The sequence below is a fragment of the Lipotes vexillifer genome, unplaced genomic scaffold, assembly GCF_000442215.2.
Source record: "Lipotes vexillifer unplaced genomic scaffold, Lipotes_vexillifer_v1.1 scaffold995, whole genome shotgun sequence".
Taxonomy (NCBI): Eukaryota; Metazoa; Chordata; class Mammalia; order Artiodactyla; family Lipotidae; genus Lipotes; species Lipotes vexillifer.
In genome coordinates, this window is record NW_006785389.1 from 489992 (window position 1) to 513524 (window position 23533).

A 23533-nucleotide genomic window follows, 5' to 3' on the forward strand; every position below is an offset into this window, starting at 1 on the left:
TAGTAAGCCAGGGAAATGGTAGGGCTCCCTTCATTCATTTCCCATGTCCCACTGTCCTTTGTAGCCTGATGTGCACTGTCTTAAAAAGCACTATGTTTTATGTTTTGCCCCTTTTATGGTTGTTTCATAAGGGAGGGAAAATCTGGTCCCTGTTACTCCAACTTGGCCAGAAGCAGAAGTCCATGGTGGTTTTTAACTAAAATTAGCCTCATTTTGGATAGACAACAACACCAAGTATGATTTTACCAAAGAAAAGCAGAAATAGTTCAATTTATACCAAGAAAAAATATTTTTTCTTGAATGAAAAATAGTGGTGATTTTACTACAGTGATATAAATTGGGTTGGCCAAAAAGTTTGTTCAGTTAATGAATATATTTTTCAGTAAAGTTCATGGGAAAAATGAAAAATGTGTCTTTTATTTTTACTTAAAACCGAACCAACTTTTTGGCCAACTCAGTATTATCTTCACTCTTAAGGGTTTATGGATACTTGTCCGCCCTTGCTGAAATCATGAGAGGGGACATTTTCCTCAAAGAATGGACAATGGAAACAGCTCAAGTTTCTTTTCCTTTAAATATTTTTGTTTTTATTTTTTATTGAAGTATAGTTGATTTACAAGTTTGTGTTAGTTTCTGGTGTGATTCAGTTATATATACATATATTTATATATAAATATATTTGCATATGTATATATAAAACTGAATATATATATTCTTTTTCAGATTCTTTTCCATTATAGTTTATTACAATGTATTGAATATAGTTCCCTGTGCCATACAGTAGGACCTTGTTGTTTGTCTATTTTATACATAGTAGTTTGTATCTGCTAATCCCAAATTCCTAATTTATCCCTTCCTCCCCTTTCCCCTTTGGTAACCATAAGTTTGTTTTCTATGTCTGTGTGTCTGTTCCTGTTTTGTAAATAAGTTCATTTGTGGGTTTTTTTTGGCCGTGCCACCATGCAGCTTGTGGGATCTTAGTCCCCCGACCAGGGATTGAACCTGGGCCCCAGCAGTGAAAGTGCTGAGTCCTAACCACTGGACCGCTGGGAAATTCCCATTTGTGTCATTTTTTTTTTTTAAAGATTCCACATATAAGTGATAAATGTGATTTTTAAAAGTTTTCTTTATAAAGTTATATTTACCTGTTATGAGCTGAATTGTGTCTCCCTCCCATCCCCTCCTGCCAATGATATTTTGAAGTCCTAACCCTCAGTATCTCAGAATGTTATTTGGGGGTAGGGACTTTACAGAGGAAATCAAGTTAAAATTAGGTCATTAGGGTGGGTCCTAATCCAATAGGACTGGGGAAATTTGGTTACAGAGCCAGGCAGGCATAGAAGGAAGATGATGTAAAGCGACACAGGCCATCCACAAGGGAAGGAGAGAAGCCTGGAACTGATCTTCCCTCAAGACCCTCAGAAAGAACCAACCTTGTTGATATCTTGGTTTCAGAATTCCAGCCTCCAGAACTGTGAGGCAATACATTTCTCTTTCCTAAGTGCCCCCAGTCCATGGTACTTTGTTACAGCAGCCCTAGCAACTAATACAGAGGCTATAAACAACAACTGTGGTTTAGTTCGTTAGCCGTGGGCTGGGTTCAGCTGAGCAGTTCTTCTGGTCTTTCTGGGTCCACTCATGCATCACTGGTCAGCTGCGGGCTGACTGGGGACTGGCTCATTTAAGGTGGCCTCACCTGCGATGGCTCATTTCTGCTCCAACAGGCTAGCCCGAGCCTGTCCACATGACAGCTGGGTGGGGTTCCAAGAGTGTGAGCAGAGTCTGCAACACCACTTGAGTCCCAGGCTCCACGTGGATGCATTTCCATGTTCACAGCATTCTATTGGCCAAAGCAAACTACAGGTACAGTCCAGATTCAAGGATTGGGAAAATGGAAATGTTGCAAGACAGGTGGATGCAAGAAAGGGTGGAAAATTAGCTTCACTTTTTGGGTAATCTATAACACACACACACATAAATATAAGGGATCGGATATAGTCTGGGGTCACACACACTAGTGGAATTGCACACACTCCTCCTCTATAAAAAATAGATGCAAAGATCTTTCAACTACTCCTTAAGTGATGTTGTTTCCAGACATCTTCTTTCAGAGTCAACCCCTTTCATGCATAATTATTATCATGCTAAAATGTATTCCCAAGTATGGCTTGAATCTCTCTATCCCTTATTGGTAAAAAAGTCCAAAGGTGGCAAGTACCTAAATTACACCTTACATTTATTTAGCGAATCCTCAACTGAAGACCATTTATGTGCTTTCCACATTCTCTCTGGGATGAAGGATGTTGCTGTCAACATCTGGTTTTTCTCAGTTTTAAAAATAGGTGATACTACGGGATGCAGCAAAAGCAGTTCTAAGAGGGAAGTTTATAGCAATGTAATCCTACCTCAAGAAACAAGAAACATCTCAAATAAACAACCTAACCTTACACCTAAAGCAATTAGAGAAAGAACAAAAAACCCCCAAAGTTAGCAGGAGGGAGGAAATCATAAAGATCAGATCAGAAATAAATGAATAAGAAATGAAGAAAGCAATAGTAAAGATCAATAAAACTAAAAGCTGGTTCTTTGAGAAGATAAACAAAATTGATAAACCATTAGCCAGATTCATCAAGAAAAAAATGGAGAAGACTCAAATCAACAGAATTAGAAGTGAAAAAGGAGAAGTAACAACTGACACTGCAGAAATACAAAGGATCCTGAGAGATTACTACAAGCAACTATATGCCAATAAAATGGACAAACTGGAAGAAATAGATAAATTCTTAGAAAAGCACAACCTTCCAAGACTCAACCAGGAAGGAATAAAAAATATAAACAGATCAATCACAAGCACTGAAATTGAGACTGTCATTAAAAATCTTCCAGCAAACGAAAGCCCAGGACCAGATGGCTTCACAGGTGAATTCTATCAAACATTTAGAGAAGAGCTAACACCTATTCTTCTCAAACTCTTCCAAAATATAGCAGAGGGAGGAACACTCCCAAACTCATTCTACAAGGCCACTATCACCCTGATACCAAAACCAGACAAAGATATCATAAAGAAAGAAAACTACAGGCTAATATCACTGATGAACATAGATGCAAAAATCCTCAACAAAATACTAGCAAACAGAATCCAACAGCACGTTAAAAGGATCATACACCATGATCAAGTGGGGTTTATCCCAGGAATGCAAGAATTCTTCAATATATGCAAATCAATCAATGTGATACCCCATATTAACAAATTAAGGAATAAAAACCATATGATCAACTCAATAGATGCAGAAAAAACTTTCAACAAAATTCAACACCGATTTATGATAAAAACCCTCCAGAAAGTAGGCACAGAGGGAAGTTACCTCAGCATAATAAAGGCCATATATGAAAAACCCACAGCCAACATCGTCCTCAATGGTGAAAAACTGAAACCATTTCCACAAAGATCAGGAAAAAGACAAGGTTGTCCACTCTCACTATTATCCAACATAGTTTTGGAAGTTTTAGCCACAGCAATCAGAGAAGAAAAAGAAATAAAAGGAATACAAATTGGAAAAGAAGAAGTAAAGATGTCACTGTTTGCAGATGACATGATACTATACATAGAGAATCCTAAAGATGCTACCAGAAAACTACTAGAGCTAATCAACGAATTTGGTAAAGTAGCATGATACAAGATTAATGCATAGAAATATCTTGCATTCCTATACACTAATGATGAAAAATCTTAAAGAGAAATAAAGGAAACACTCACATTTACCATTGCAACAAAAAGAATAAAATACCTAGGAATAAACCTACCTAAGGAGACAAAAGACCTGTATGCAGAAAACTATAAGACACTGATGAAAGAAATTAAAGATGATACAAAGAGATGGAGAGATATACCATGCTCCTGGACTGGAAGAATCAACACTGTGAAAATGACTCTACTACCCAAAGCAATCTACAGATTCAACGCAATCCCTATCAAACCACCAATGGCACTTTTCACAGAACTAGAACAAAAAAATTCACAATTTGTATGGAAACACAAAAGACCCTGAATAGCCAAAGCAATCTTGAGAAAGAAAAATGGAGCTGGAGGAATAAGGATCCCGGACTTCAGACTATACTACAAAGCTACAGTAATCAAGAAAGTACGGTACTGGCACAAAAACAGAAACATAGATCAATGGAACAGGATAGAAAGCCCAGAGACAAACCCACACACATATGGTCACCTTATTTTTGATAAAGGAGGCAAGAATATACAATGGAGAAAAGACAGCCTCTTCAATAAGTGGTGCTGGGAAAACTGGACAGTGACATGTAAAAGAATGAGATTAGAACAATCCCTAACACCATACACAAAAGTAAACTTAAAATGGTTTAAAGACCTAAATGTAAGGCCAGACACTATAAAACTCTTAGAGGGAAACAGAGACAGAACACTCTATGACATAAATCACAGCAAGATCCTTTTTTGACCCACCTCCTAGAGAAATGGAAATAAAAACAAAAATAAACAAATGGGACCTAATGAAACTTAAAAGCTTTTGCACAGCAAAGGAAACTATAAACAAGACGAAAAGACAACCCTCAGAATGGGAGAAAATATTTGCAAATGAAGCAACTGACAAAGGATTAACCTCCAAAATATACAAACAGCTCATGCAGCTCAATATCAAAAAAACAAACAACCCAATACAAAAATGGGCAGAAGACCTAAATAGACATTTCTCCAAAGAAGATATACAGATTGCCAACAAATATAGGAAAGGATGCTCAACATCACTAATCATTAGAGAAATGCAAATAAAAACTAAAATGAGGTGTCACCTCACACTGGTCAGAATGGCCATCATCAAAAAATCTATGAACAATAAATGCTGGAGAGGGTGTGAAGAAAAGGGAACACTCTTGCACTACTGATGGGAATGTAAATTGATACAGCCACTATGGAGAACAGTACGGAGGTTCCTTAAAAAACTAAAAATAGAACTACCATATGACCCAGCAATCCCACTACTGGCCATATACCCTGAGAAAAGCATAATTCAAAAAGAGTCATGTACCACAATGTTCATTGCAGCTCTATTTACAATAGCCAGGACATGGAAGCAACCTACGTGTCCATCGACAGATGACTGGATAAAGAAGATGTGGCACATATATACAATGGAATATTACTAAGCCATAAAAAGAAATGAAATTGAGTTTTTTTGTAGTGAGGTGGATGGACCTAGAGTCTGTCATACAAAGTGAAGTAAGTCAGAAAGAGAAAAAGAAATACTATACTCTAACGCATATATATGGACTCTAAAAAAACGGTACTGATGAACCTAGTGGCAGGGCAGGAATAAAAGACAGGAATAAAGACGCAGACCTACTAGAGAATGGACTTGAGGATATGGGGAGGGGGAATGGTAAACTGGGACAAAGTGAGAGAGTGGCATGGACATATATACACTACCAAATGTAAAATAGATAGCTAGTGGGAAGAAGCCGCATAGCACAGGGAGATCAGCTCGGTGCTTTGTGACCACCTAGAGGGGTGGGATAGGGAGGGTGGGAGGGAGATGCAAGAGAGAGGATATATGGGGGTATATGTATATGTATAGCTGATTCACTTTGTTATATAGCAGAAACTAACACACCATTGTAAAGCAATTATACTCCAATAAAGATGTTTAAAAAAAAGAGATTATACAGTGTATAGCATTTGGTAATCTTGCTTTTTTTTTTTCACTTAACTACACATACCAAGAACTATTTTTTTTTGTCATTAAGACTTTTTCTGCAACATATTTTTTTAATGGCTGCCAGTATTGAAACAACACTTTCTAAAAATGTTGACTTTATTTGCTGTATTGTTCTATGAGTATTAACACACACATAGATTCAATATCACTAGCACCACCACAATCAGGATGCAGAATGACTCCACCACCCCCAAATCGCCCCTCATTTCCCCCTTTTATAGTCACTTCCTGTCTCTTCCCCTAACCCCTGTCAACAACCAATATGGTTGTCATCTCTATAATTTCACATTTTCCAGAATATCATACACGTGTATCAAAGACATCTTTAAGAGGATGGAATGTCCTGGTTGCCATGGCAACCTGCAGGAGGAAGCTCGACTTAGAGAAAGGAATTCAGGAATTGAGAGAAAGAACACACACAGTGATTTGTTGGGGGGGGGGCAGTTAGGTCCATCCCCTCCCCTGCAGTTCGTGTTAGGAATTCCTAACCCTTCCCCCGCAGCTGGGGTGAGATGTTTGAGGTGAACTTCGCAGCAGACATCTCCCCAGGGACCCCAACTCCGTGATTCCCGGGGTGGCTGCTGCTGCCCGAGGTCCCACAGACCAAATTCTCTTTACACTATCTGTAATCTCCCTGCACAGACGTCTGAGGCAGGATTAGAAGCGGCCAATGTTCTTGATGTTTTCCACCTTCCCAATTACCCCATCCAGGCGTCTCATTCAGGTGTCTCACCTGAATCCCCAATACCCCCTTCCCTTGTCTCCTGTCCGCTCCACTCCCCTTCAGTCCCATTCAAGTCTCCACTCAGCAGACAGAAGAAATGTTCAGAGGAAATGAAGTTAAGGTACAAGTCATATTAAACCCCACAGGGGCTTCTTTGCTCAGAATAGAACTCAAATTCTTCTGTGGCCGGCCAGGTCCTGCTGACTTTATCTCCCCCTTGGTCACTGGGCTCCAGCCACACCGGCTTCTCTGCCTCTTCAAAGAACCAACCTCAGGACCTCTGCACCTGCTGTTACTCCCAGCCCCCCCCCCCCCCTGTGGTTCTTTCCTGTCTCCATTCAGGGTTCTGGCCAGAGGTCACCTCCTCAGGGAAGTCCACCCTGACTGTCATCTCCAGAGGCCCTCCGTGCATACCTCTGCCTTGTTTCCATCACAAACCTGATGCTTCTCTCGTCTGCTTATTTCATTACTGCATGGTCCCCCATCAGAATGTAAACTCTTAGGACGATGGCACAAAGAATGGAGCTAAGTTTCTGGGTTTCTGCTGGTGTATATTTCTCACTGGGAATTGAAAAGATCCAAAGAGAAAAGATAACAACTATTCCTGATTTCCTATGAAATTATAAAATATTCTCTTCTTGTTGCTACTTTTATCAGGGAAACAGGAATCCAGTGACAATGAAGATGAGAGGGTCTATGTCTGAGGAAAGAAAAAGCAGGTGTGTAGCAGGTATTACTGGAGGTGGCCCAGTTTACCTTTCCTTGGATGTTCGGGGGCAGGATGGGGGGCTGATGCGGGAAACAGGGGCTCAGGACCAGACATCCAGGAACCCTCCCGTCTCTGAGCCCAGGGTTCTCATTGTCGGGGGCAGATGCTCCGAGGACCTCGCTGACAGTCAGGGCTGCTGGGCACGGTGTGCATATTTCACGCTGCCGGTAGGCACCGTCCGAGGTGATGTGGGGATGTGAAACCCAGCCTACACTCCATCCACAAGCCACGTCCACGCCAGGGCTGCAGGAATCTCACAGAACATTGTTTTGTATATCCAAAGCCCTACAGACTTCCAAGGCCGTGCATGACTATCATAATTTGGGGGAAAAGTCATATTAAAAAACCCTTAAAAATACGAAGTAACAAAAGTATCTCGGTTATTTTGTTTCAATTTTAGGGAATGCTTTTGAGTTCATGAAGTGCCTGTGAGGTCGCTAGATGGCGCCCTTGAATCGTAGGAAAGTAAACGGGGTTTTTTTGCTTTTTTTTTTTTTTTTAATTAAAAAAATGTGTGTGTGAAAAATAACGCATGTAGAAAAAGTACACAGGACAAGATTTTACAGTGCAACGAATAATATTTTACACATAACCGTACCCTTGTCTAGTAAAATCATACATTTTCTTATGTTCAAAGACTTTTTCTTGATTCCTTTCCTCACTACCCTCTTGCTTCCCCCCAGACATGAGTACAATACTGGTGTCTAACAGTATAATTTTGTTTTAGCTGCTGTTGGACTTTATATACGTGGCTTCGTACACTATATGTTTCTGTATATCTCGTTCAACACATTTGTGAGATTAACTATGTTGTTGCATGTAGGTGTCATTTTCATTGCTTTTTTCCCCCCATCATTTAGGTCCATCTTTTTACAATGAAATTTTATCTCAAGAAGGTGACATTTTTTATTTATTTTTTCTTTTCTTTTTTTTCTCATTGCGTTTGTTTTTGGTTAAATTTTTCTCATATTTTGGTGTTAATGGACATTTGTGTGGTTTCTGGTTTGACGCTGCTATAAATATTCTTGTACGTGTCTGGGTGCTCAAGTCCATGCATTACCCCTAAATACACGTGTAGGAGTGGAACTGCTTTGTCATAAATTTGTGTGCATTAACCTTTAGTAGATACTGCCAATTTTATTGCCACAGTCGACCGATTTACACCCCCAGCAGTAGTGAATGAGTATTTCCATCTATTTCCCATTCCAAAACTTGGCAGTAAGCACGGTTTGGTGTTGGCTGTATATGAGGTTTGTAGTTGTATCTCATTATGTTTTTCTTTTGCATTTTCCTGATTGCTAACGAGTTCGTGTATTTTTTCATCTATTGAATGGCAGCTCAATATTCTTCTTTCTGATGGGCTAGTTTAAGTTTCTTCCCCACTGTTTTCTTCTGAAGTATTTTCTCCTCTTTTTCTTTTTCTTTTGTTTTTTGCTTCGCCCCGCGGCTTGTGGGATCTTAGTTCCCCAAACAGGGATCGAACCTGGGCTCCCAGCAGTGGAAGCACAGACTCCTAACCACTGGACAACCAGGGAATTCCCTCTTTTTGCTTTATAGACATTATTTCTGTGTTCAAGATATGAGCTCTTTTTCAAATATATGTGTTGCAAAGAATTTCCCACACTATAGCTTGACTTTTCAGTCCTTTCACTGTGTGTGTGTGATAGAGTGCTTAGTTTTCACATAATTAAACCAGTTGCGCAATGTGTCTCCTACCATCTTCTAAGAGTTTTATTGATTTTGAATTTACTTGTCCTTCTTCCTTTAGAACATAATTTTTTTTTGGTCTTTTACCTTTTTAAAAAAATTTTACTGGAGTATAGTTGATTTACAACGTTGTGTTAGTTTCGATATATGTATATTATAGCGGGCACATAGTTTTAAGAAGAGTTTGAGCTTGAGAAAATTTCACATTCTCTCTTTTTTTTTAAATTTAAATTTGTTTATTTATTTATTATTTATTTTTGGCTACCTTGGGTCTTTGTTGCTGCGCGCAGGCTTTTGTCTGGTTGCGGAGAGCGGGGGCTACACTTCGTTGCGGTGCGCGGGCTTCTCGTTGCAGAGCACGGGCTCTAGGCACGAGGGCTTCAGTAGTTGTGGCATGTGGGCTCAGTAGTTGTGGCATACGGGCTTAGTTGCTCCGAGGCATGTGGGATCTTCCCGGACCAGGGCTTGAACCCGTGTCCCTTGCATTGGCAGGCGGATTCTTAACCACTGCGTCACCAGGGAAGTCCCCTCATGTTCTCTTAGTAGTGGTGAATTGGGCTAAGGCCGTTTATTGAAATGCCTTTCCTTTCTTCACTTCTCTGCAATGCCATTTTTTCTTATCAATTAAATAAACATTTGTGTGTTGGCTCAGTTCTTTGCTCTCTTTGCTAGCTCACTGGTCAGATTTCCTTATTGTTAATTTCTGTAGCTTTGAGACAAGCATTGTTTTCCACTAGAGTTGGTCCTTTACCTTCGCATATAAATTTTAGGATTCAGTTTGCTTAGTTTCACACATACACACACTTACACATGCACACACATACCCTTGTGGGATTTTGACTGGGATGACACAAAATGTACAGATTAATATAGATAAAAATGAAAAGTGAAAATTACTGACTACTCAAATTTATAACATGCGCCCATTAATGTAGGTCCTCTTTAATTCTTCTTTTTAATGTCATTTAACTTTTAAGTGAAATTTGTATATATTTAAGGTATATAGCATGATAATTTTTAAAAGTTTTAAAAAGTGAAGTATAGTTGATTTACATTATTGTGTTAATTTTGGGGTACAGCAAAGTGATTCAGTTATACACATATGTTTTCAGATTATTTTCCGTTATAGGTTATTGCAAGATATTGAATGCAGTTTCCTGTGCTATCCAGTAAATCCTTGTTGCTTACCTATTTTATATATAGTTGTGTGTACCTTTTTTTTTTTTTTTTTTTTATAGATGTGTTTTTATTTGAAACTTAGACTAATCATAAGTCTTCCATTTGTATCAGGTAGAATACTCCAGGAGAAATCACTTTTTTTTTTAACATCTTTATTGGAGTATAATTGCTTTACAATGGTGTGTTAATTTCTGCTTTATAACAAAGTGAATCAGTTATACATATATATATGTTCCCATATCTCTTCCCTCTTGCGTCTCCCTCCCTCCCACCCTCCCTACCCCACCCCTCTAGGTGGTCACAAAGCACCGAGCTGTTCTCCCTGTGCTATGCTCCCACCAGCAGTGCAAGAGTGTTCCCTTTTCTCCACACCCTCTCCAGCATTTATTGTTTCTAGATTTTTTGATGATGGCCATTCTGACTGGTGTGAGATGATATCTCATTGTAGTTTTGATTTGCATTTCTCTAATGATTAATGATGTTGAGCATTCTTTCATGTGTTTGTTGGCAGTCTGTATATCTTCTTTGGAGAAATGTCTATTTAGGTCTTCTGCCCATTTTTGGATTGGGTTGTTTATTTTTTTGTTATTGAGCTGCATGAGCTGCCTGTAAATTTTAGAGATTAATCCTTTGTCAGTTGATTCATTTGCAAATATTTTCTCCCATTCTGAGGGCTGTCTTTTGGTCTTGTTTATGGTTTCCTTTGCTGTGCAAAAGCTTTGAAGTTTCATTAGGTCCCATTTGTTTATTTTTGTTTTTATCTCCATTACTCTAGGAGATGGGTCAAAAAGGATCTTGCTGTGATTTATGTCATAGAGTGTTCTGCCTATGTTTTCCTCTAAGAGTTTGATAGTTTCTGACCTTACATTTAGGTCTTTAATCCATTTTGAGCTTATTTTTGTGTATGGTGTTAGGGAGTGTTCTAATCTCATACTTTTACATGTACCTGTCCAGTTTTCCCAGCACCACTTATTGAAGAGGCTGTCCTTTCTCCACTGTACATTCCTGCCTCCTTTATCAAAGATAAGGTGACCATATGTGCGTGGGTTTATCTCTGGGCTTTCTATCGAAATTGAGTTATTTGTAGTGAGCTGGATGGACCTAGAGTCTGTCATACAGAGTGAAGTAAGTCAGAAAGAGAAAGACAAATACCGTATGCTAACACATATATATGGAATTTAAGAAAAAAAATGTCATGAAGAACCTAAGGGTAAGACGGGAATAAAGACACAGACCTACTAGAGAATGGACTTGAGGATATGGGGAGGGGGAAGGGTAAGCTGTGACAAAGTGAGAGAGTGGCATGGACATATATACACTACCAAACGTAAAATAGATAGCTAGTGGGAGGCAGCCGCATAGCACAGGGAGAACAGCTCGGTGCTTTGTGACCACCTAGAGGGGTGGGATAGGGAGGGTGGGAGGAAGAGAGACGCAAGAGGGAAGAGATATAGGAACATATGTATAACTGATTCACTTTGTTATAAAGCAAAAACTAACACACCATTGTAAAGCAATTATACTCCAATAAAGATGTTAAAAAAAAAAGAACTGTCAAACTGTTTTCAAAGTGTTCAATACCCTACTTTAAAAATATATGTATGTCAGGGTAAGGAGGGCAATTATAAATGGCAATTTATAGATGAGATGATGCAAATGAGCAATGAATCTAATGTCTCCTTGATATTCAGGAAAAATGCTAGTTACAATGTTTTACCATCACTGTACCAGATCAGGAAAAATTCAAATGATTGTTAACACCTAGAACTGAAGTGGTTTTAAAAAAGTAGGCACTCTCTCTCATACATTGCTGGTGGTGGCATAAATTGTTAAAACCTTCTTGGAGAACAACCTGGTATCACCTATTAAAAATTTGAATTGTGGAGATTTCCCTGGTGGTGCAATGGGTAAGAAACCGCCTGCCAATGCAGGGGACACGGGTTCGATCCCTGGTCCGGGAATATCCCACATGCTGCACAGCAACTAAGCTCCACAACTACTGAGCCTGTGTGCCACAACCACTGAAGCCTGAGCGCTCTAGGGACTGTGTGCTGTAACTGCTGAGCCTGCATGCTGCAGCTACTGACGCCCACGCACCTAGAGCCTGTGCTCCGAAACAAGAGAAGCCACCACGATGAGAAACCCACGCACCGCAATGAAGAGTAGCCCCCGCTTGCCGCAACTAGAGAAAAGCCTGCACGCAGCAACAAGGACCCAACGCAGCCAAAAATAAATAAATAAATAGAATAAATAAATAAAAATTGAATTGTTCTGGCTACACTTTGACCCAGAATCGCCACATTTGCAGATATCTCACAGGAATATTAAAGCACTGATCTGTAAAAATACATGTACAAGGATGTTTATTGTAGCAGTTTTAAGTGGCCCAAACTGGAAAGAATGTGAATATTCACCGATAACATAATGACTGAATAAGTTATGTTGCCCCCATATTGTGAAACCTTATGAAGCAATTTTTAAAAATTAGTTGTATCTCTATATTGACATGGAGGCCTGATATAAACAAAAATGTAAAAATTTAGAGTAAAATTCTAAGTAAAATTCTAAATTAAAAAATGTAAAGACAAAAATTCTAGACCTAGCTACAGATGTTTGCCTATGAGGATGCACACCCCAAAATTCAAGGAATTGAATTTTTTCCCCAAATTTCAGCGATCATGAAAGTTATTAACTGAAATTGGTATAATGTTTCTGGAGGGCAATTTGTCAATATGCATTAAAACCTGAATGTTCATGGCCTTTGACAATGTATCATTTTAAGGATTTTTTGCCAAGAAAATAACTTAGGAATGCTTGCAACAATGTAATTGCGAGAATATTCATAGCATTTTGTGCTTCTTTTTCTTTCTTTTTTTTTTTTTATTTTAAATTTTTGGCCATGCCACACCGGCATGTGGGATCTTAGTTCCCTGATGGAACCCGTGCCCCCTGCAGTGGAAGCACAGAGTCTTAAATTAACCAATGGATCACCAGGGAAGTCCCTGCATTTTGTGCCTCTAATGGAGAGCTGTTGGGAGAAACCTCTATTCAACAATAGAGGGGTCGTTAAACTGAGGCACAGCTACACATGGAATCCTTACAATGCCATGAAAAACAAATTTTGTAAGTATATTTACTTCCATGAAAGATGTCGATTATATATCGTGATGTGGAAAATTCAGGTTAGAAAACAGCATGGACAGTGTAATTACTTTTTGATTTTGTAATACAATGAGTGTATGTATGTATATTGGAAAGAATTTGAAAATCAACACTATGAAATGCTAATGGTGATTGCCAGTGTGTGGCAGACCTTGGGAAGGCTTTGCTTTCATTTTCACTTCATTGTATTTTGTCAAAAAATTTTTGTGTGTGTGGCAAGCATGTTTTGCTTTTATAATAAGATTATTTTTCAATATTAAAAAATCACTGTAATCTCTGTCTTCTGCCCCCTTCCCTGTTCTAGGATGCATCTCCCTCATGGAATTGTAGCTGCAGTAGAATCTGATATTTTCTTGACTCCATTATCACCTAAAGAGGTGTCCTTTTGGTCACATACCCCACTGGGGGAGAAACGCTACTCCAAGCTCTGCCCTTATGACTTGAGTGAACTGGCCACAGCGGCTCTTGGGTCTAGGGGAAGGCATGTAACACCTGCTGGCCAACTAGAGCATTGCAACCTCCCCCTGCACACCCCCCCACCCCCACCCCACACACACACACACAGGCCAACAACCACAATTATTGGTTCAGGGCTTGGGAAGGATGGCAGCCTGGGGGTGAGAAGAACCATGGGCAAAGAGCACAGACTCAAAGAGCTCCCACACCTGGCCAGGTGGAGCTTTGAAAAGAGGAGTATTTCTGAGGAAAGAGGAAACATGAAAATTTTTGGTGGCACAAATTTTTCCAAACAATTGGAACCAAACTCTTCCATTTCCCAGATCATATTTGGCATCCTGCTTTTGTCACTTAGCAATGTATCTTTGAGACTTGCATATAGAGAATTTTTATGACCATTTTAAAGGGTGTTCTGCTAACCATGGTCGGAATTCAGGTGGAAAAGGCCAGTCTTGAACTTTGCTTGTCACCATGCCAAACAGAAAAGAGAGATCTGGAGGGTCTCACACCAGGAATTAAATGATTTGGTCTAGAAGTGACATAATTACTCATTGGCCAGTACCACTCACATGATCCCACCCATGCCTAAAGAGCCTGGAAGGTAGAGAGCTGGAAACATCAGTGAAGATGAAGATAAAATGGTAATAGCTATGTCAAAGTGAATGTGAATTTAAAATTTGATAAATATTGGCCAATTGTTTTCCAAAAACACTGCCTCAATCTGCTCTCCCACAGTAGTCTTAGAGGGTACATTGCCCCACATCCAACCAACACTGGGTTCTCTCAAAGGATTTTTTTTTTTAATTTGCTCTGAGCAAATTAAAAGATGCTCCACTACCAGGGGGGAGTATCTTATTACTTTGAGTATCATTTCTTTAGTTGTGGTGGAGATTGAATATTATTCCATAGTTTATTGGCCATTTCTATTGTCTTTTTTTGGATGAACTATTGGGTTATTTGTCTTTGTGCAAATAGTTTGGAATGGGTATCATTGTAGGTCAACTTTTGCCCATATGTTTTACTTTCTTCTCCAGGATAAATTCCCAAAGTTGAATGGATGAATGCAAGGCCACTCAGATTCTCGAGGCTTTTTGTATTTATTAGCAAACTGCCCTTCTAAAACGTACTAACATATACTCTCACAAACCACACTAGAACATGTTCATTCCCCTTGAGTCATTGTCAACACGACTTTTTTTTTTCTTTTTGGTCGCACCACGCTGCATGTGGGATCTTAGTTCCCCGACCAGGGATGGAACCTGCGCCCCCTTCAGCGGAAGCACGGAGTCTTAACCACTGAACCGCCAGGGAAGTCCCCCAACACGAATTTTTATTACTTAAAATAAAAATGAAAAATATGTTAGTATGGTAGTAAGTCATTCTATAGAAGGTGTTTCTTTGAATTTCTGTTTTCTCTTATAAAATGCATATTTATTCAATTATAAAGGTAATACAAGTTTATTGCAAAATATTCAAATGTATAAAATAGAAAATGAGTCCCCTGTGGTCTCATGCCTAAAAACATAGCTAATAACTCTTTGATATATATCTTTTCAGATTCTTTTCTAGGTTATTAGTTATTAACATAAATAACTACTGCAATTAGTCTATTATTATTGTTTTACAAATCTTTGACATACTCTTATACTGCTCCTTTCGTTTTTAACTAAACAACATACTGTCTTCCCATGGCAGTATCTGCAAGTCTGGTTTAATCTCTTTAATGAATGCCTGTTATTTCACACAATGTATATAATGTAACATATTTAAATAATTTCACGTTCGTGGACATTTGAGTTATTTGCAAACATTTCCAATAAAATAATGTTTATTCCAAATTTCACAGTGTTGTAATAAAAATTCTTGTGCTTAAATTTTGTTATACTTTTTTTTTTTACAGTGGGCAAGGAGTAAATTTCCATTTCTTGGATTACTAGAGGGCGTGCACATCTTTATTGTAGGTTATAAGCCACTTACATGTTTCCTTTAATAGCCTTGATGTTCATGACCATTTTCCTTTTGGTTTTTCTCTCGGTGGAGGGCTTCATATTTTTCTCCTTTAAAGAAGTCTTTATACGTTATGTTGCAAATATTTTCCTCCGGATTTCTATTTGCCTTTGAAAGTTGTGCACGTGTTTTGGCCACGAAAGCGTTAAAATCAGGAGCAGGAACTGTCAGTTCTCGCTGAAGAGACTCGGCGCTGGGGGAGGGTTTTCCGCAGCGCTGCGTGGACCTCCTTGTTCCACAGGCAGTAGACTAGATCAGGCAGCACATGGGCGTGGCCACCGTGTAGATGACAGACAGCAACTTGTTGAGGTCAGGGGGTTCGACACGGCTGGGGGGGGAATACGTGAAGAGAACCACTGAGCAGAAGATGTCCACCACAGTCAGGTGGGGGGCGCAGGTGGAGGGGTTTGCTGCCGGCAGCAGCCGAAGGCATTTGGAGCACAGCCCTCCTGATGGCCGCATATGAGCCCAGAGCAACTAGCAGGGTCCTGCAGATGACGATGGCAGAGATGAAGTCGACCAGCTCCGTCAGGGTCATGTGGGTGCAGGACAGGTTGAGCAGAGGGGAGACATCACAGAAAAATTGGTTGAGGACATTGGGGCCACAGGAGAACAGGCTGGCGATGCATGATATCTTGACCACCGAGACCAACAGCCCACAAAGCCGTGAGGACAAAGCTAAACCCAGGCAGATCTGGGGCCTCATGAGCAGCAGGTAGTGTAGTGGGCGGCAGATGGCCACATGGTGGTCATAGGCCAGGAGGGTGCACTTGGTGCCAATGAGAGATATGAATAAAAAAGGCTGAATTATGCAGGCTGTGAAGGGCACATGGCATGCACTGGACCTCAGCCCCACGAGCAAGCTGGGCATATGGTCACTGACATGTAGCACATCTCCAGGCCGCTCAGGTTGCCCAGAAAGAAGTACATGGGCTTTCAGAGCTCACCATGACTGCAGACAAGGAACACGAGGCACGTTTTCTCCAGGAGGGTCAGCAGGTAGAGAGTCAGGAAGACAGCAAACAGCACAATCCTTATGCCTTGCCTGGCAGATAAACCCAGTAGGATAAACTTTTGCACTCTGGACATATTGCCCAAGTCCAGAGACCTCTCCGTCTATGTAAGAAAGAAACAGGTTTGTAGAGACCATGATCCATGCAGAAAGAAATTGATCAAAGGGGGAGAGCATATACAGTTAGGGTCCCTAGAGCCAATGCTACTTTGCTGTAGGTTGACTCTTGTTCTGAGCGCCAGCAAGGAGCAATTGGGAAACTGCAAAACCGGAAACGGAAAATTTAACACTACTTACTACATCTCTGATCATTGACAAGATACTCAACCTTTGTGAGCCTCCATTATCTTATCTGTAAAATGGAGGTGAAATCTATCCCCAGGAGGTCCTTAGTCCTTATGGATATTAAACATGGCAACAGATGAGAAAGTGCTTTATAAAGAGAGTCATGATTATTCCTTTACTTTTTTAAAAAAATAAATTTATTTATTTTTGGCTGTGTTGGATCTTCATTGTGGTGCATGGGCTTCTCTTTGCAGTGGTTTCTCTTTGCGGTGGCTTCTCTTGCTGTGGAGCACCGGCTGTAGGCGCGTGGGCTTCAGTAGTTGTGGCTCACAGGCTCTAGAGCACAGGCTCTGTAGTTGTGGTGCATGGGCTTCATTGCACCGTAGCATGTGGGATCTTCCTGGACCAGGGCTCAAAGCCGTCCCCTGCATTGGCAGGTGGATTCTTAACCACTGCGCCATCAGGGAAGCCCCATGCACTGCTTTTTGAGCATCCCCTGCCATTCGCGAGCTTTTCCGAAGACACAACATGACCAATCTCAAGGCAGTGCCTGTTTTCTTCCTCTGGGTTTCTCAGCGGTCCCTGAGATACAGCTGTGCAGCGCTGCTGCCTTCCTTCTGGTTTACCCGGCCGCGTTTCTGGGGAACATGTCCATCATCACTGCCGTGACACTGGACGCCCGCCTGCACACGCCCATGTACTCCTTCCTCAAACACCTCTCCTTGGTGGATATCTGCTCCGTGTCCACCACCCTGCCCTGGGCCCTGGTGGCCACCCTGCTGGGCTCGGGGCAGATTTCCCTCCATGCGTGCATGTCCCAACTCTGCCTTTGTCTGCCTGGAGTCCGCAGAGTGTTTTCTCATCACCTCCATGGCTTGACCATTGTCTGGCCACCTACAGGCCCCTGGTGTACAGGGCAGCCATGAGGCCCCGGACCTGCGTCTCCATGGCAGCGGCCTGGGGCAGTGGGCTCCTCTTCTCTGCCCTCCCCTAACCAACACCTTCTCCCTGCTCTTCTGCGGCCCCAACGTGATTGACCACTTCTGTGACATCCCGCCACTCATGCACCTAGCCTGTGCCAACACAGGTGTCCACGACACTGCGGGATTTGCAGCCAGCGGTTGCGTCATCATCAGCTGCTTCAGCCTCCCTGTCCTGTCCTATGTGCGCATCTTGGCCACGGTGGTTCAGATCCGCTCAGCAGCCAGCCCCTGGAAGGCCTTCTCCACGTGTTCCTCCCACCTGGCCACCGTCCTCCTGTTTTATGGCACTGGCAGCTCTGCCTACATGCAGCCCACCGCGCGATATTCCCCACAGCAAGGGCGCCTGGCTGCCGTCTTCTACTGCATCCTCATGCCCACCTTAAATCCGCTTATCTACAGCCTGAGGAACAAGGACATGAAGGGATCCCTGCAGAAGCTGTATCTTCAGGTGCCACCTTAAGACATGGAGTGACCCAGAAATCCAGCCTCACAGGATTTTCCTTGTGGTCATAGTGGAGGTGTTAATGTCTCCAGAGACCACCAGGAACACACTGGGTCGCCCAAAATGTTGACAACAACGTTGATGATTCATGCAGGAAGCCCCAATAGGCAGCTGGATAAAATGGAGACGTGTCCAAGGTGCATTTAATTTAGGCAAATGGTACTGTACATACACAGGGGAAGGTAGAAAGAGGGAGAGAATAATTTTAAAAACAGTTGACTTTCAGTATTCACAGGCTCCACATTTGCGGATTCAACCAACCGTGGATCGTGTACTCTGTTTACAATCCCTGGTTGGTCGAACCCATGAATGCAGAACCTGTGGGTATGGAGGGCAGACTATGGGACTTGAGCATCCATTCTGGTATCCTGGTGGGTCCTGGAACCAATCCCCTGTGGGTACTGAACGACAACTGTGGTGAGGTGTCATTTCATCCCAAAGCCCACCAATGACCCTGTATCCTGGAGTGTGAGTCCACTAGGGGACTTTCTGCTCAGCTCATCCATTTCCATGGACCTCCCACAAGTGATCACACCTTGACCTGCTCAAAATGATTCTAATGCTTAGTGGTACACATTTTCCATCTAATATTTGTCTGAAATGAAAGTCAGTGAGTTCATCAGAAGCAACTATTCCAGAAGAAAAACAGTCCATATCGTACTTGCAGAGACATGGTCTTCATGTGACTCCTTCCTAAGAGAACATCAGGGATACATTTTTCTTTCTCTAATGTTTACCTGGTAGCACTGTATTGGTTGGGTTTTGGGTTCAGCTGCTTTAACAGACCAAACAACAGTGGCTTAAATAATACAGGTTTTTTTTTCTCTTTCCTGTAAACATGGGTGTCTCTACACCACAAAGTCATCCTGAGACCAGGTTCCTCCCATCTCATTGCTGTATTATCCCATACAGTCTCCTTTTCCACGTGGTAGGAGAAGGCTTACTAGCAACTCATTCACAGTCCAGCTGCAGGAAGGAAGACAGAGGAAGTAGAGGGCAAGGAGAGTGCTTTTCAGATGTGACCTGGAAGTTGTACCCATCACTTCTGCTGACATCCCATTGGCCAGTGCTTAGTCACATGGCCACCCTGACCTGCAAGGGATGCTGGGAAATGTTGTCTCCAGCTGGGTTGCCATGTGCTCAGATAAAGCTCCAGAAAAAAAATGGAGAGAACAATATTTACTATTTTTAAATCACTCCTCCACATCTGATCTCTTGATGAGCCACCATTTTAAAAAATAATTTTATTTTTGGCTGCATTGGGTCTTCATTGCAGTGAGTGGGGGCTGCTCTTCATTGCAGTGCATGGGCTTCTCATTGCGGTGGCCTCTCGTTGCAGAACACGGGCTCTAGGTGCACAGGCTTCAGTAGCTGTGGCACGCAGGCTCAGTAGTTGTGGCTCACGGGCTTAGTTGCTCCACAGCATGTGGGATCTTCCCGGACCAGGGCTCAAACCCGTGTCCCCTGCATTGGCAGGCGGATTCTTAACAACTGCACCACCAGGGAAGTCCCCAAGCCACTATTTTTTATTCCACCTATTGTCATGCTTCCAATTCTTCCCTTTTCTCCCAGGCCACCTGTACTAGTCACTTTTATACATTATCTCTATCACTCTTTATAAAATCCTCTTCATTTTACATGTGGAAGATGAAACTCAGATAGGATAGGCAATCTACCCAAAGTTCAGAGGGCTGAGAAAGGATCCAATATTTTTGGTCTAGAGCCATTTGGGGTTCTACTTTGGGGGGAGTTCTGCTTTTTAATGATAAGAGATTGGATTGTATTTCTCTAGGACTTTAAAAAATCTTACCTTGTTGAGACATTTCTTTGGGAGTTTTTAGGAGAGGGCTGCAGTGCTACCAACATACCCTTGAGGGTTGAAGAGCTCTCCTTTACTTGAGAACATCAACCTCTTGATCAAATGCAGAGAGACATAAATTGGCATGTGATCAGCCAGCCAGATCAGGCAAGTCTTTGGTGATTCCTGGGGTTGGCAGGTACATGCCAATGAGCCCCATCCTGGTATAACCCCTTCCCCTTGTGTGGGAGGAAACTGTGATTTAACTTTAGCAAACAGAATACAGCAAAGGTGACGGGTGTCACTCTCACGATTACCTGAGATATACTGTCTGAGGCAGAAAACATCAAGGCGCTTGGTGTAACCCCCAGACCCCTGAGTGGCCAACTCCCTATCAGCTCCAAGGTCACCTCATCTGAACGACCTTCTGTGGCCCTGCCATCCAAAGCGGATCTCCTCCAGGTGACTCACCATGCCTGCATCCTGTTTTGTTACCTCCATTGCATTTATCATCCTTCTGAAATTACCTAAGTTATTCAGTTTGTTTGCTCTGCCCCGAATCCCCATCCCCTTCCTTCAGATATAATCCCCATGAGGGCAGCGCTCTGGTCTCCTCAGTACTGTATCGCCTGTGTGTCGTAGTGTCTGGCACACACTAGGTGTTCAATGTGTATTTTTCTGAACGAATATGAAGCAGAACAGCAAAACACAAAAATCAGAGCTTCCCTGGTGTGAGCTGGGGTCCGGTGGCTGGGATCCCTGAGCCTTGGTGGTTTCCTATCTCCATGGTCATTTCTGCAACACCTGCCTGGAATCTTTGGGCTCCACCAACCCAGTTCAGACACCCCTTCCTGAATCAGATTAATACCTGCTAGTGAATCTAAACCACCATTCATTGAAAGATACTCCATTATTTTATGTTCCACTAAGGAAGAAAAAGATACTGCCAATCAAACCATGACACCTCATCAATAGAACACATCCTGATCTCCTATGTTAAAACGTGCTGTTCAGCCTTCAGATCACAGTTCAAGCATTACTTCCTTATCACCCGCTGCTGGCCAACTTAGCCCATTTTTCCTTCTATACTCTCATCACTCTCATTTCTTCAAAATATGCATTGCAATTTTAATTATTGTGCAATCATTTGTTTAAAATTTGTCCCTGACACTAGAATGAAAGCTGCATGAACATAGACATTACTTTGGCTTATTTACTGTGGTGCAGATAAATCAACTCTCTGGAAAAAAAATAGCATTTGTCAATTTCCATGGTGTAAACAATCTCACCACAGCTAATGCCAAGCTACTGATAGCTTAATGACTGATTTGCAACATTCTTGAATGTTTAACAATTAGCTCTTGTGAGCTGGTACTAGCATGCTCCAGCACACAGTTGACCCAGACCAGATTCTCCCTGTACATAATAGAAGCTCAATAAACAATTGGTTAGTGAATGGGTAGACCGTCATTGAATCACATTGAATGGACATGTAGCAAGCACTTCAGACTTCACACATCTACACAGAGCTCTTCATTTATCCTCCACACCTGCATCTTCCCCAGTTTTCACCCCACTTAGTGGCATTGTCATCCATGAATCAGGACAGAATCCTAGAAGGCATACTGTATGGTCAGGCCACGCAAGGTGGCTGTATTCTTGCTCTCTCTACATCCCTGCTGGACCAGTGCCTGCATCACCTACACTCACACACATGACTGACTTTCCTACACTTGCCCCAAGCCCCAGCTGATAACTGTTCTTATCAAAGGGGCCGTGAGGGGCATGCTCCTCTGCTGGTTTCCCTGGTAACCAATGAGCCCGCCTGATGTTAATTCCCCCATAACTGGCAATCTCCCCTTCCTTGCCAGGGAGTGAAGACGCCATATCCTGCCTGCCATCTGCCACACACACGGTGCGGTGTTGCTTCAGACGTGTAAGCGCCCCAACCCATTAAACCACTGATGTCTCTGTTGCTGACTCCGGGCTCTTTCTTCGGTCTTGAGGCTGGGCAAGTTCAGGCCTTGAGGCCTGTGGGGTGCAGCCCAACAACTGGCAGAGCCAGCCAGCAGACCGAGGAAACTGTGAGCACCAAGATGTCGGGAAATACAGGATGGGAAATGGAAAGTTGTGGGGGCCGTCCGCTCACAGGTGGGGCCCAAAGGTTTCAGGGGTGATCCTGAATGTTGCATGGGAAATCCCGGGGTGGCTGTCCACTAGTATGCGGGGCCCTGTGGTGGCTGTTGATAAAAGAAATGTTCACACGTTGAGATACAGGGAAGTCATTCAGGCTTATACCTGAGTTAACTTGAATGTTATGCTACTTAAAATAGCCTGTTTGTTGCACATCTGCTTTAATTATTTAAGGGCACACTGACCAGAAGTAAAAAATGTCCATGTTAAAAATAAAGATTAAGTGCCTCTCTTCCTTTTCCTCCTTTAATGATAAAGACTCCCTTCCCAGGTGCCAAGGCCATACTGACTCGCTGTGTATGTGCTGATCTGGTTTTTTTTTTTTTGAAATATTGAAGAAATATAACCCTGACTTGTTTAATGTTCTTTGTTCTGACAATATATAAAACTGCTGAAAACTGGAGCAGCTTCTCAAGAGTAATCTGGGAAGATGGCTTTCAGGTTAGCCCTCAGTTTGGCTTATAAAAATAAAAACTCTTGGCGCAGTGGTTGAGAGTCCGCCTGCCGATGCAGGGGACACGGGTTCGTGCCCCGGTCCGGGAGGATCCCACATGCCGCGGAGCGGCTGGGCCCGTGAGCCACGGCCGCTGAGCCTGCGCGTCCAGAGCCTGTGCTCTGCAACGGGAGAGGCCACAACAGTGAGAGGCCCGCGTACCGCAGAAAAAAATAAATAAAAAAAAATAAAAACTCTTTTCTATAACAAATAAAACTCTTTTCTATTCTTCTATAGATTATTATTTTCATTAACATTGCTTTGGCGTAGTTAACAGGATATCAGAAGAACCCACCTGAGGTCACCTGGAGTCTACTTTAGACCACGCTTCTAACAAGCATGGGCCCCTTGAGCCCCTCTGGCTTCACAGCACCCTTCAGGTGATTTGGTGAGTTTTTCCTGATACCTGGGTCTCCTTATATTAAGTGATGGTCCACGACTTTTATTTGAGCTGTTATCTTAAGACTTGGAGTCTTAAGAGGGTGCCAGTAGGTGTCCTAGGCAGAGGACCTGGGG

At 42.1% G+C, this 23533-nt stretch overlaps 2 protein-coding genes across 2 annotated transcripts; one reads left to right on the forward strand and one right to left on the reverse strand.

The window, feature by feature from the left end:
• Window positions 1-16000: 16000 nt before the first annotated feature.
• Window positions 16001-17551, reverse strand: LOC103091653 (olfactory receptor 5-like). Its single transcript, XM_082931089.1, is given in 4 exon segments — window positions 16001-16154; window positions 16156-16622; window positions 16625-16684; window positions 17528-17551. Coding segments are annotated over 4 exon segments (705 nt in total).
• Window positions 17552-17695: 144 nt separating this feature from the next.
• Window positions 17696-18491, forward strand: LOC103068535 (olfactory receptor 9G4-like). Its single transcript, XM_007457499.1, has 2 exons — window positions 17696-17815; window positions 17949-18491. The coding sequence occupies exons 1-2, from the start codon at window positions 17696-17698 to the stop codon at window positions 18489-18491; spliced, it is 663 nt and encodes a 220-aa protein (XP_007457561.1).
• Window positions 18492-23533: the final 5042 nt, after the last annotated feature.